Consider the following 13,804-nt stretch of genomic DNA (forward strand, 5'->3'; position numbering starts at 1 on the left):
CCACAGTAACATGAGTGGAACTGGAGTACATTATCTTAAGTAATTCAGAAACAGAAAGTCAAATATCACGTATTCTCACTTGTAAGTGAGAGCTTAACAATGGGTACACATGGACATATAGAATAATAGACATTGGAGACTACAAAAGGTGGAGGGTGGGAAGTTGACAAGGGTTGAAAAATTACCTATTGGGTGCAATGTTCACTATTCAGGTGGATGGTACACTAAAAGCCCAGACTCCACTACGATGCAATATATGCATGTAAGAAATCTGCACTTGTACCCTCTAAATCCATTTTTAAAATGGAAAAAAAAATCACCGTAGGATACCACTTCATAGCCGCTGGAATGACTATTATAAGCAAACAAAGCAAAGAGCAAGCAAGTTTTCGTAGGGCCCTGGTGGGAGGTGTTTTCATCACTGGGGCAGGTCCCTCATGGGTGGTTTGGTGCCGCTCTCATAGTAATGAGTGAGTTCTCCCTCTGAATTCATGCAAGAGCTGGTTGTTTAAAAGACTGTGGCATGTCCTTTGAGCAGCTACAATTCATACATTGTTGATGATGGTCTAAAATAGTACAACTACTTTGGTAAAACTTGTTGCAGTTGTTTATGAAACTAAGCACTCACCTACTCTATGACCCAGCAGTTCCACTCCTAAGTATCTACCTTAGTGAAATGAAAATGAAAACATACCAAAAAAAACACTTTTACATGAATGTTCATAGCAACTTTATTCATAATTACCTGAAACTGGAAAGAGTCCAGGTGTCTATTCATAAAAGAAGAAATAAACAGAACAGGCAAAAATCTAATCTATAGTGGTAAAAAAATAATTCAAACTATGGGTTCCTCTGAGATGTATGTGCAGGAGTATAAGAGTACTTTCTGTAGTGATAGTAATATTTTATATCTTGATAAGGGTTTGGGTTACATAGGTATATGTATTTGTCAAAACTCAGTGAGTGTATATTTAATATTTTAAACATCAGTACATATATATTGTAACTTTAAAAAACTGTAAGCAAATATTGTACGCTACTTAATGATACAAATGTTGAAGTATTTTAGGGAGATATGTACTGATATCTGTAATGTATTATACTTTAAAATTCACTGAAAATAAGATTAACTGATGAATGGATAGATGGGAAGATTGGTGATAAAGCAAGTATAGAAATATCTTAATGGCAGAATCTAGATGTAAGTCTATGGGTTTTCTATGTGAAATGTTTTCAACTTTTCTATATGTTTAGAAATATTCATAATAAAATGTTGGGAAAATAATGAGTTACTACTCATTGTTTTAGGCACTTAGATATATGAGAGGTAACAGAGCGAGAGTTTCCCAGAGGAACTTATCCGAGGGAAGTAAATTAATATTTACACAGTTCCTACTACAAGCCAGGGGTAAAGGTAAGGATAACAATTTATTTTTATCTTCACAACAAGTGGGCACAGAAGGTATTATTATTGTAACTGGAAACTCATGACTAGCAGGTTAAGTGACTTGTCCAAGGCCAAAATCAATAAGTGGCAGTCAGGATTTCACACTGAACTCCTTCTGATTACAAAGCCTGTACTCTTTGTAGTATGTCAAGTTTTGCGGCTATCTTCACCCTGCCTCTTCACCCCGTATCTCTTTCCCTGCTCTTTTGTTTTTCCCTAGTACTTATCACCATTTGATATATTACATATTTGCTTATTTATTTTTAATTACTCTCTCTTGTCACTATAATGAGAATTCCAAGAGGGCCAGGAATTTTTGTCTGTTGTGCTTACAGTTTCATCTCCAGTGTCAAGAACAGAGCATCACTCTTGGTAGATGCTCATGGAATATTTGCTGAGTAAACTGAATTAATGCACAGTAACAGTTTGCTTGGAATAAGCAGAAGCAGGAGGGGTAATCCATCTGCAAAAAAAAAGCATAGTAAAAAGCTTGGCTGCAAGATGCAAAATAATTGGCTCCAGAAACCCAAAGTAGTTTGGTATAGCTAGGGCAGAATGTATGGAAAACATGAATCATATGCTAGAAGAGGAAGAAGGGATCAGATCATACAGAACCTTAAAAGCCATAAGGAAGGACTCTAGTCTTTCTCTGAAAGACACTGGGGAGGTTTAGAAGGATCTTAAAATGGGAGCAAAAGATAAGACTTGTATTTCAGAAAGGATGTTCTAGCTACAGCATGAGAAATTAATAGAAGAGGGCTCATGGTGGAAGCAAGGACATCAGTTATAACTTTAGCCATGGGACAGAAGAGTAGTCTCACTGCAAGAAGAGGCATTGTAGATAGAAAGCAGGGGATAGTTGGAGAAAAATATAGGAGGTTGAGTTGATAAGACTGGTTATGTAATATAAGGGAGAGGGAAAAATTAAATATGATGTTTATGGCTTGGGAAACTTAGTGGATGGTGGTGCCATTCAATGAAAATGGGAAAACAAGTGGAGAAGTAGGTTTAAAGTGAGTAGAAGTGATGAATTCAGGTTTGAATATGATATGTTTTATATTCTACAAAATATGCAAGTTGTGATATCAGTAGTCAATTGAATACACTGGTGAAGAGCTTTGCATAAATCTGGGCTAGAGACATAAATGTTGTTGGGAAACCTAGCTGTTTGGTCACTGAGGATAATTTAATAACTGTTTTTCATTTTAATAATGTTTCATTTAAAAAATACTACCTCTAATATTTGACCCCACCTCCAAAATAAATCTAGTATTCTTTGGTTGATGGCTATTTATTATTCCATGGGAATTATAAGAAGAATACAAACTGTTTGATAATAAAAAGCTATGGAATAGCAAGATTAAAATGTAGCAGATATAAGAATCTTAGGGATTTTTGTTACATTAGAAGGCTAACCTTTGGCAAACATATTACAATTGGGGATAGTTCTTTGATACTTACCTGATCAAATACAGCTCTTTATTCCATGGGTAAATATTTAACACTGGCCCAACCCCAATCATGTGGTTGTGACATTCTCCAACATCTTCAATATATTCATGCTTCAACGGCACTTTACTGAGGAGTTCAAATTCCTCAGGTGCCTTTTGAAGTACCTGTTCTGCTGCATAGAATCCATCTACTAGCAGTGTCCTGCCACCAGTTCCTTCATGTTTAAGACAATGAAACACTTGAATGCTAAAGAGAGAAAAGAAAATTCTTCTGTTCAGTGGAAGAGAGAACATATCAAAATTCTAGAAATTATATATAAAATGATTACTGAACCTACTTGTCCTTTTCTTTTCATTTCCTAATTGGAAATCTCATTTCCTAATTGTTTTCCCCTCATAGGCAGTTGTACTTTTTTGTGTTTTGAAATATTAATGCCACTAGAGGTTTCTTCTAAACATATCTAACATATATTGAAGCTTATATGTGCTGGGCCCTGGGAATACAGGCATGAATAATATATAACCTATATTTTCAAGAAGCTCATAGTCTAGTAAGAAGAGATAAAGTAAATAAATACCAAATAAAATATGATAGGTACTATAATAAAGTTGCATACAAGATATAGTGGGGTCATAAACAAAGGAGCGATCTGTTCTAGTGGGGTGTTGTATAAAGAAATGTTTTGGAGAATGGAAATTGTTTTGACTAATCTTAAAGAATGAGCAAAAATTGGAGAAGAAGGAGATTTGAGATGAGGAGAAGGCATTCCAGGCAGAGAGAAAGCATGACCAAAGATACCAATGTAAAACAAGGTATATTTAAGGAAGAGAGTAAGAAGTTCCTATTGGCATAGCACAGAGTACCACAAAATGATTTTAAACTGTGAAACTCTACAACCATATCAATATTTTAAGGAGTCCATTATGTTGATAGTGTGGAACATGGACTGGTGAGAAGCAGTGTGACAAAAAAACTTGGAAGACAACTTGAATAACTGAAATAGTAAAGAAAAATATTGAGAGCTTGAACTCAGAAAGGGGCATTATAGAGAAGAAGACACGCCTGAGAGATACTGAGGTAGAAGTAGCAGAATTTGATAACTGAAGGACAGGCAAGAATCTAGAATAACTCCAGGTTTCTCGCTTGGGCACCTGAAAAATGATAATGTTGTTCACTAAGACCGAGATTACAGGCAAATATGCTATTGAATGATAATAAGGAAGTATGAGAGGTTGAGGAAGGAGTCCAGTTTAGAGGCATGTTAGAACAGCTAATCATATATGTCTGAATATGTTAACAGGGAAAGGTAAGGTGACTATTAATTGACCAGAAAACTAAGGTAGAATTTTCAAATTAATGAGGGGAAATAAAATTAATAGTAATTTAGTCAAATAAGCAAAACTAAGAAAAAGTAAACAGCAAATTAAAATAAGAAATAAACAAAAAGATAGAGTAAAATCAAGGACAATCTAATGTAATATAAATACAATTAAAAAGAGAAAGGTAAGCCTGGCTATATTGAAATTTCTGTGAAACTTCTAGGTCAGGGTTTTTTAGTTACCAGTTAAGATGTTTAAGGAAGAGAGGTGGATTTTGTTACAAGTGATAGCTAAAGCCAAGAGCATGGAAGAGGTCATTTGGGGAGATCATTTCAGGTAAGAAAAGAGGGATAAGGAGAAAACCTTGAGGAAGGATAATATTTAGGAAATAGACAAAAGAAGTCAGCAAAGGAGGCTAAGGAAAAATGGTCAGATATATAGGAGGGAAACTAGGAAAGAAGGAATATTTAAGAAACTTAGTAGTGGTTAACAGTATGTCTCAGGAGTCAAGTAAGATGACAGTACACACTGGATATCACAATTAGTTAGTTGCTGCTGATGTTAGAGAGAGTAACTTTAATTGCGGTGAGGGGTGGGTTGGGAAAACTAGATGCCTATGGGTTTGAGGAGTAAATGGGAAGTGAGAATGAAAATATATTGAATGTAGCTATTATTCTTTTAATAATCTTAGCCATGAAGTGGAAGAGAAAAACATGGCTGTAGCTAGACAGAGGTAGAGTCCAAGGAAGTACAAAAATAGAGAATTAAGATATGGGAGGCTGGTAGGAAGGAGTCAATAGGTATGGAAAGGCTGAAGATAGAGGAGAGAGAAATCCCCAGGAAGCTGGAAAGGATGAGATCCAGAGCAAAGGTAGCTTTAGAGAGAGCAAAGCATATAACAATGAAGATGGTGATTAAAATGAATAAAATGATGAAAATTATACCTAATATTTATTGAACACTTAGTTTGTGTCAGGCAGTATGATCATATAATTTAATTCCTTAGCAATGCTAATGGATAGGTTTTATTACTAGTCCCATTTTACAGATGAGGAAACTGAAGCACAGAGAAATTAAGTTACTTGTTCAAGATCACAAATTTAATACATGTTCAGGCTGGGATGCAAATCTGGGTCTGGTTGATGACATAGCCTGAACTCTTAACTGCTATTACCACACTGCTAATCTACTTGGTCCTTGCCATTGATTACAAACAATTAAATTGAAGCCACCAACAGTTGTTTATCTCTGGTGTTGGTCATAAAGGGAAGAGCTAGTCAGTATTTGAACCTCAACCCCTGTACAGCTGCTTCTTATCCCATTTCCTCTTTTTTCCTTCTGTATCCACTAGAATGAGGATGCAGGGCTGTTGATCTCTCCATATATTGATAACATTCAGCAGGATATCTAAAAGCTGCTTTGTTCTTCCTTCCCTGAATCAAACATTCTTAAGTTACAAACCCTTAAAGGAAATCAGTGTAACCATGAGCAATTGCATATTATCATCCTCATATAGTCTCCATAAATCTATGTGCACTCATTTTACTCATATCTTTGTGTCTCAGGCTTCTCATCTATATGCAGAAGCGAGATGAACAACAACAGAATAACCACAGAGGTGCCTCTACTGGGAGCAAATGGTAGGAAAATTGAGTATAGTATGTATCATCTTTGGCTCAAAAGCATCTTATTCCATGTGAAAAAGTTATTCTTCCATCATTCCTCCTCTCCAACTTCTTGTAAATCAGATTCAAATTCTTCTTAATGCCATACTCAAAGCAGCTGTGTTTGCATGACGACACTTTTCCAATATGTTAATAACTAAATGCAAGAAATCTGTACAAATTTCAAAACTAATGGTTAGGCAATACTTTTTTGGGGGATAATTTATAATTACTTTGAAAAATGTAAAATTACATTTTAATAATTAACAAAATTAGGACTCCATTTATATAGTAAGATGAATTTTCCATCACTTAAAAATATTTTATTCCTAGGAGTCTGATATAGTTTGAATATTTATCCCCACCAAAATCTCATGTTGAATTGTAATCTCCAATGCTGGAAGTAGGGCCTGGTGGGAAGTGTTTGGGTCATAGAGGTGGATCCCTCATGGCTTGATGCTGTCTTCAGATAGTGAGTGAGTTCCTGTGACAGCTGGCTGTTTAAAAGTGTGTGGCACCTCCTCCATGACTCTCTCTCACTTGCTCCTGTTTTTGCCATGTGAACTGTTTGCTCCCCACTCACCTTCCACCATGATTGGAAGTTCCCTGAGGCCTCCCCAGAAGCAGATGCTGTTATGCTTTCTGTATAGCTTGCAGAACCATGAGACAATTAAATCTCTTTTTTTAATAAATTACCCAGTCTCAGGTATTTATTTATAGCAATGCAAGAATGGCCTAATACAGAATCTAAAATCTGAGTTAAGGTATTTCAAAATGATCATGTTTCTAGGGGAAGAGAAAGAAAGTCATACAAATCCCCAGCAGCAGATACGATCTTGGTTCAAATAGAATGGAAAATAATTAAGAAACCACTCAAGACTATCACATATAAAGACCTTACACTGTAAAAATCTAATCCACCTACCCACAGGGCTCTTGAAAATAGGTAGTGTCAGTGTGCCGATCCAGAGCTAGCTTGGTGTATGCAGTGTCACCTCTGGAAAAGTCTGAAGTGAAATACCACATCCTCCCATAAATGGTTTCTCTGTTAGATGAAATAAAGAAAGACCTGTTAGCTAAAATGTTCATTCTTGTCTTTCAAAACTCTTTCCAATACCTTCTTTAGTTACTCACAAATAACAATAGATTTTTTTGGTTCCAGAATTTCATCCATAAGGTGAAATTCAACTGTTTCATAAGGTGAAACAGTTGAACACGCTAGTCTTGACAATTCTGTCATTTATTAACATTCTAGAAAATTGGGGAGAAAACTGTGGAAGCATCATATTGTATTATGAAAGCTTAGAGAATTATCTCACTCTGATTATGTGCCCAGTTTTCATAGCCTTCATAAATTCAAGGTTCTTTTCTATGCTCACCATTCTTTCACAGAAAAAGATGATGTAGCTGCTTCTAGAAGTGATTTTTTTAACTTTATTTACTATTTTTATAGCTGTTGTCTTTCATTAGTACCATTTTTTCAATAATGGTGGTCATTTCCTAGTATTTGGTATAATCCAATTTGCAAGGATGACTGAAGAGTTCTCATATTCTTTATAAGACACAGAAGTGATTAATGTAGATCCTCACTCATCTTTTGGACATGGAGGAATAAGGAAAAGAGAACAGGATAGTTTCTGTTAGCAAGTATTTGGTGAGACTTGCTGTACCATTGTTGTTGTGCCTCTCCTTGAAGTATACATCATATATTTTGATTTTGTAATTATTTTCCTGGTGGGCTCAAATCTGACTAAAGGTCACTTTAATTCTTTAGCTTTCAAAGTTCATCTTATTTTCCGAACCCTTGAAATTCAAATAGGAAATGCTCTTCCTTTTGAACTATCATCCCTAAAGCTGTCTCAATTTATTGCTTACCAACACAGTTTCTTTCACTTGAAAATTCTCAAACTGTGATTCAAATTGAGGGCTCACAGATGCTGTTAATTATGCTCTACCAGCATAGGGCAGAAGACCCAGCATACTATCTACTACAGAATGAGCTATATCTGGATCTTATTAAGTAAAAGGAAAGTAACAATTATAATAAAGTAGGTTGACATCACACTTAATACTATAGAAGATTAATCTATATACCACCCAGAAGTGTGGAATGGTAATGAAAAGAACAATGTATTTAAGATTAGGAAACCTGGGCTATTTGAATTCAAGTTCTATTGTTTACTAGTAGAGTGCTCCTGGGCAAGACACTTGGTATATTGGAGTGTCAGTGCCTCATCAGCAAAACGGGGACAAAACACACTGATCAGGATTACTAATAATGCATGGGAATGTGCTGGCTGAATGCTATATAGCCTTCTAAGGCAGTGTTATTAACAGTCAGTCTCTGAATCAAGCCATAGGAATCCCAGAAGGTCAAATTGAACAGATGGGAAAATAGAGGACAGCGGGGGTTGAGTGTGTGTGTGTGTAATGGATACGCCTATGGTCACACAACTACTTGATGGTAGAACTCAGACTACTATCCAGTTCTCCTTACAGTCAGTGTTTTTTTCCAGTGTACAATAATACCTGTCACTTGGGATCACTGGATTAGAAACATATTACCAACGACTCTGTAGTCATCATTATATTTTACACGTAAGTGTATTTAGAGATTAGAAATCCAGACTTCAAATAAAGCACTGCAAGTGGGAGTCCCCTTATTCATGCTACAAAATATTCTGGATTGAAAACAAGGGTGACCATACCTGTTACATTTATTTATTGGTGCTCATGCTCTGGAAATTAATTATAGTACTGTGGATTTTTGGAAAGAAATGCATTACCTGATTAAGCTGATCCTTTCTGCCAACTTCTCTGTGTGCTCTTGAGTGGGAGGGACATTTTCTACAAATGCAATTCCATAGAGCAGAAAGTTTTGCAGAAACTTCTTCAGTCCCTCGTTGGTTTCTAAGAAGCTCTGGCAATCTACAGATGGAACTTGGGCTTGCTGGTAGATTTCAGCATTCCATAGTATTCTAGGCTGGATGACTTTTTGTTTCTGCCCTTCATAGCTGTTTTTCACCAGCCAATTCAAATCATATTTAGTCACATGACCATCTGGCCCTTTTAAGGGGAAAAATAAAAGGCACTGAAATAATAATTACAAATAATGTCAATATTTGTAATTGGTTACAAATTATAATTGGTTACAACTAGTTAAGAATCTTTTTCTTAGCAATCAGTTATCCAGTACTATATTGTTTATGAAACCAAATTAAAATGAGTGCCTAGAATGTTTCTGAGACAGAAATATGTGTGGTTTGAGTGGTATGCATGAATAAATGAATGAACAAATAAATCTTCCCAGAGGCTAAATAAATTTACAGAATTATAGTTACATAGTAAAAGACCTTCTGGAAAATCCATCAAGTCATCAAAGAATGATAATCCAAGTAGGCTTTTACAAATCTACTTGGCACTCTCTCCCCTTGCCCCAATCCCTGTCTTCCATCTATATAGGAACTGAGAATGTTTGAGGTAGAAGGGGCTAATCTTTATTTTAAAGATGGAGAAAAAGTCAGTGACTCACTCAGGATCACACAACTAAGTACTATAGGTGGTACTAGACCCTCAACTTCTTGCTGCTAGAAGTTCAATACTGCCTTCCTCTTCTACATGATATAGGACATTGCTGTCTAATTATATGACATCAACACAATACAGTAAAATGACTTTGTAAGTGGCTTCACCTGCTGTGCACCCCCCACCCCAAAAAAGTTGAAAACCAACCCCAAAATGCTTTAGAAAATCTTCAGGATAAGCAAAGGAAGCAGCAGAAGGAGTGAAAGGCTATGTTGACAACTTGTCTCTCCTTTTTACTTCTCTCTCTCTTTTCCTCCCTCCCCTTGATAAAAAAAAAGTATCACACTTTGGATAATTTGGAAAGCATAAAAAAGTATGAGGAAATTAAAAGTCACCATGTTTATCATTCTATCACCCAGATGAAACTATGATTGACATCCTGGCATCATTCCTTCCAGTTTTTCTATATATTCTCCTATTTTATGTAATTTATATATATATAAATATAGTTTATGTAATTTACATATATATAAAATTTGGGACTCTGCCATTGTCGCTTAACATTTTCACAATTTTTAAAATTAAATTTTATCATTTTAAAAATTCAACCTTCATTAAAATTAATTTTTAAAGCTTACAAAATGTACACTACCAAGATTTACCTAACCAATCTATTCTTCTGCGTATGTACATTTATTTTTAAAATTTTCCTATTATTTATTAGTGATCATCTTTAACCATATTTCTAATAATTTAGAAATAGAACGTGTATTACATTTCTTCAAAGTTTGTATCTTTGTATTTAGAAATTTCAAAGATATAAACTTTTAAGAGTTCTGATACACATAATCAAATTACTTTGTAGCAAGTCTACTTATCTTCATTCCATCCAACAGCACATATTGTGTCCATCAAAATGGAGTATTCTTATACTTAAAATATATTTTTTTCTAATTTGGTAACTAAAGTAGAACTGCTATCTTGTAATAATTTTAACTTATTTGCTTACTAATAAGGCTAATAAGAATACTTTTTATATTTGTTAGACATCTATGTTTCTTTAATGCAGGGGCTACCAAACTATGGTTTATGAGTCAAATCTGGTGCTTGGTTTTGTAATGCCTGTTTCAGAACACATCTGTCCATTTTGTTACATATTGTTTATAGCTCCATTCACTCACATAGCCCACAAAGTTTAAAAATATTTACCATCTGGCTCTTTACAGAAAATGTTTGCTGACTCCTGCTTTAATGATTTGTCCGTTCAGTCCTTTCTCACATTTTTCTATTGGAATACTTGTACTTTTCTTACAATTTAGCAATAGCACCTTACATATTAAGGATTTGTAGTCTTTGGCATACATTTTGCTAATATTTTGCCTGTTTTTAAATAAACCTTTCTATGGCATTTTTTTCTATCGTACATAAATTAGTAGTCAATGCATGCATTGTAAGCATGTTTTTCCTCCAATGCTTTTTCTTTTAACTTTTTTATTTGGAGATAATAGATTCATAGGATGTTGAAAAGAAATGTGTAGGAAAGTCCCATGAGCTCTTCCCCAAGACTTCCTTGATGTTAACATGTTATACAGCCACACTACAATACCCAAACCAAGAAAGTGGTATTGGTACAATCCATTGGGCTTATTCAGATTTAACCAGTTAAACATATGTTCATTTGTGTGCATAGCTCTTTGCAGTGTAATTACATGTGTAACTTTGTGTAACCACTACCACAATCAAGATACTCAACCATGACTCCTTCGTGTTACCCTTTTATAGCTATATCTGCCACCTCCTACCCCTGCATCTCTAACTTCTGGCAACCAATAATCTGTTCTCTATAATTATGTTATTTCATGACTGTTACATAAATGAAATAATGCAGATTGGCTTTTTCACTTCAGCATAATTTAACTGAGGTTCTTCCAAGTTGTGTGTCATTAGTTCGTTCCTTTTCATTGCTGTAAGTAGCATTTTATTATATGGATGGTTTATTTAACCATTCAACCATTGGGTAGTTTCCAATTCTTGGTTGTTACAAATAATGCTGATGTGAACATTAATGTACAGGGTTTTATGTGAACGTAAGTTTTCATTTATTTGGGATAAATGCCCAGAAGTGTGATTTCTGGGTTGCATGTCTGGTTTTTTTGTAAGAAATTACCAAACTGTTTTCTAGAGTGTACCATTTTACATTCCTATAAGCAATATATGAGTGATAGAATTTCTCTGCATCTTCTCTAGTATTTGGTGTAGTTGTTGTTTTTTAATTTAGTCATTCTGATAGGTATGTAGTGCAATCTCATTGTGATATTAACTTTCATTTCTCTAACAGCTAATAATGTTGAACATCTTTTCATACGTTTATTTGCCATCTGTATATCCTATTCAGGAAAATGTCTGAGCATATCTTTTATCCATTTTAAAATTGTATTGCTTGTTTTCTATGCTGAGTTTTAAGAGTTTAGTCCTAGTGCAAGTCAGGACCTTAAGATGTTCTCATATGTTCTTTTCTTGAAGTTTTATAGGTTTATGTTTTACATTTACGTCCACAATCTACTATGAGTTGGTTTTTATATAAGGTGTGAGACTTGGGTTGAGGTTCTTTTATTTTTTGATTATGGACATCCAATTGCTCCGGCACCAATTATTGAAAAGACTATCCTTCCTCCATTGAATGGCTTTTGCACTTTTGCCAAAGATAAGTTGACTATATTTCTGTGGATCTATTTCTGGGTTCTCTATTCTATTCCGTTGATCTATGTATCTGTCCCTCCACCAATACCACATTGTCTTGATTACTGCAGTCTTAACATCAGGAAGTGATTTCTTCCTACTTAATTCTTCATTTTAAAAATTGTGTTGGCTTTCCTAGGGCCTGTATATTTCCATTTAAATTTTAGAGGAAGCTTGTTTATAATTATTAAAAAATCTTGCTTATATTTTGACAGGAATTACATTAAAACTATACATCAATTTGGAGAAAACTGACATCATTACTATGTTGAGTCTTCCAATCCATGAACATGATTTGCTTCTCCATGTATTTATGTCTTCTTTGATTTCTTTCATCAGCATTTAATAATTTTTATAATATAGATCCTATACATATTTTGTTAGATGATACCTAAATATTTAAATTTATTTGAAGCTACTGAAATGGTCATTTTTCATTTCAGTTTCTGCATGTTTAAGTATATAGAAATATGATTGATTTTTGTGTGTTGATCTTGTGTCCTGTGACCTTACTGAACTTATTTATTAGTTTTCATAGTTTTATTACAGATTACTTGAGGTAGTTTATGTTAGGCTATCATGTATCTGCAAATAAAGAGTTTTGTGTACAAATTTTATTAATTTTTCTTGACTTACTGTAATATAATTTTCAGTACTATGATAAATAAGAGTGGTGAGAGCGGATGTTAAATAATAGTGGTAAGAGTGGGCATCCTTGCCATGTTCCCTGTCTTAGAGGGAAAGCATTCAGTCTCACCATTAAGTATAATGTTAGCTGTGGATTGTAACAATTTTATATGAAGATAAAAATGTTTCAAAAAATCCTTCCAAAACAAGAAAAAAAGAAAAATAACTATTAACCTATTTTTGAAAGGAACAAACCATTTTCCACAAAATAACTGTCCTTCAGAAGAGTACCCCCAAAGAAGATCAAGTCTCCTGTCCACTCACAAGTAAAGAAGAGTGTGGTCTCGTCCAGACGAATGTTCTTTGGCTTGATACATAAATCCACACTGGCAGTATCCAGGCTGCGCTGGTGAGTCTTAGAGTTGTAGCACGATGCTGAGCGGCAGTGGTCTCGAAGCCAGACATAATCAAAGCGCATCACGGTATTAGCATATTTCAGCTCTAGGGAAAAGATCACGTTCATCAGAAATCAGCATCCAGAAAACTTCCTTCTAAAAGTCTTCTACCAAGAAATAAGCAAGAGCAATAAGGGTTGAGGGGAGGGACTTGCCCCTTACCAGATATTAAAATATACTGTAGAACTTCTATAATTAAAATGGTGTAATGTTGTATTTAAATAGATAAAATGATGGAAGAGTAGAAAAAGCCCAGAAATATACCCAAATGCATATGGAAATCTGATATGTAATAAAGTGACAGCAAAAGTCATTGAGGAAAAGATGAATTTTTAAATAAATGGTGTTGGGACAACTAGATAGAACTTGGGAAAAGATAAATTTGTGTCTATATGTCATGTTGTCAGAAGGTCATCAAGATAAACTCAAAATATATAAGTACTAAATTTAGAATATGAAACCATTCAAGTATCAAAAGAAGGAAGCATAGGTGTGTAGAGGATATATAGGAGGTGATATGGTTTGGCTCTGTGTCTCCACCCAAATTTTATGTTGAATTATAATCCCCAATGTTAG

General features: G+C 34.6%; 1 protein-coding gene across 1 annotated transcript in view; it reads right to left on the minus strand.

The window, feature by feature from the left end:
• Positions 1 to 2,704: 2,704 nt before the first annotated feature.
• Positions 2,705 to 13,804, minus strand: part of TMLHE (trimethyllysine hydroxylase, epsilon) — a 31,323-nt gene continuing 20,223 nt past the window's right edge. Inside the window, exons 2-5 of the mRNA XM_011982661.1 lie at positions 13,098 to 13,274; positions 8,669 to 8,948; positions 6,808 to 6,927; positions 2,705 to 3,145 (exon numbers count right to left, since the gene is read on the minus strand). Of these exons, the coding sequence (XP_011838051.1) occupies positions 2,905 to 3,145; positions 6,808 to 6,927; positions 8,669 to 8,948; positions 13,098 to 13,274 (818 nt within the window). The 3' untranslated portion in view covers positions 2,705 to 2,904. The remainder of the gene's footprint in view (positions 3,146 to 6,807; positions 6,928 to 8,668; positions 8,949 to 13,097; positions 13,275 to 13,804) is intronic.

Source organism: Mandrillus leucophaeus, unplaced genomic scaffold (genome assembly GCF_000951045.1).
Source record: "Mandrillus leucophaeus isolate KB7577 unplaced genomic scaffold, Mleu.le_1.0 Scaffold2406, whole genome shotgun sequence".
Taxonomy (NCBI): domain Eukaryota; kingdom Metazoa; phylum Chordata; class Mammalia; order Primates; family Cercopithecidae; genus Mandrillus; species Mandrillus leucophaeus.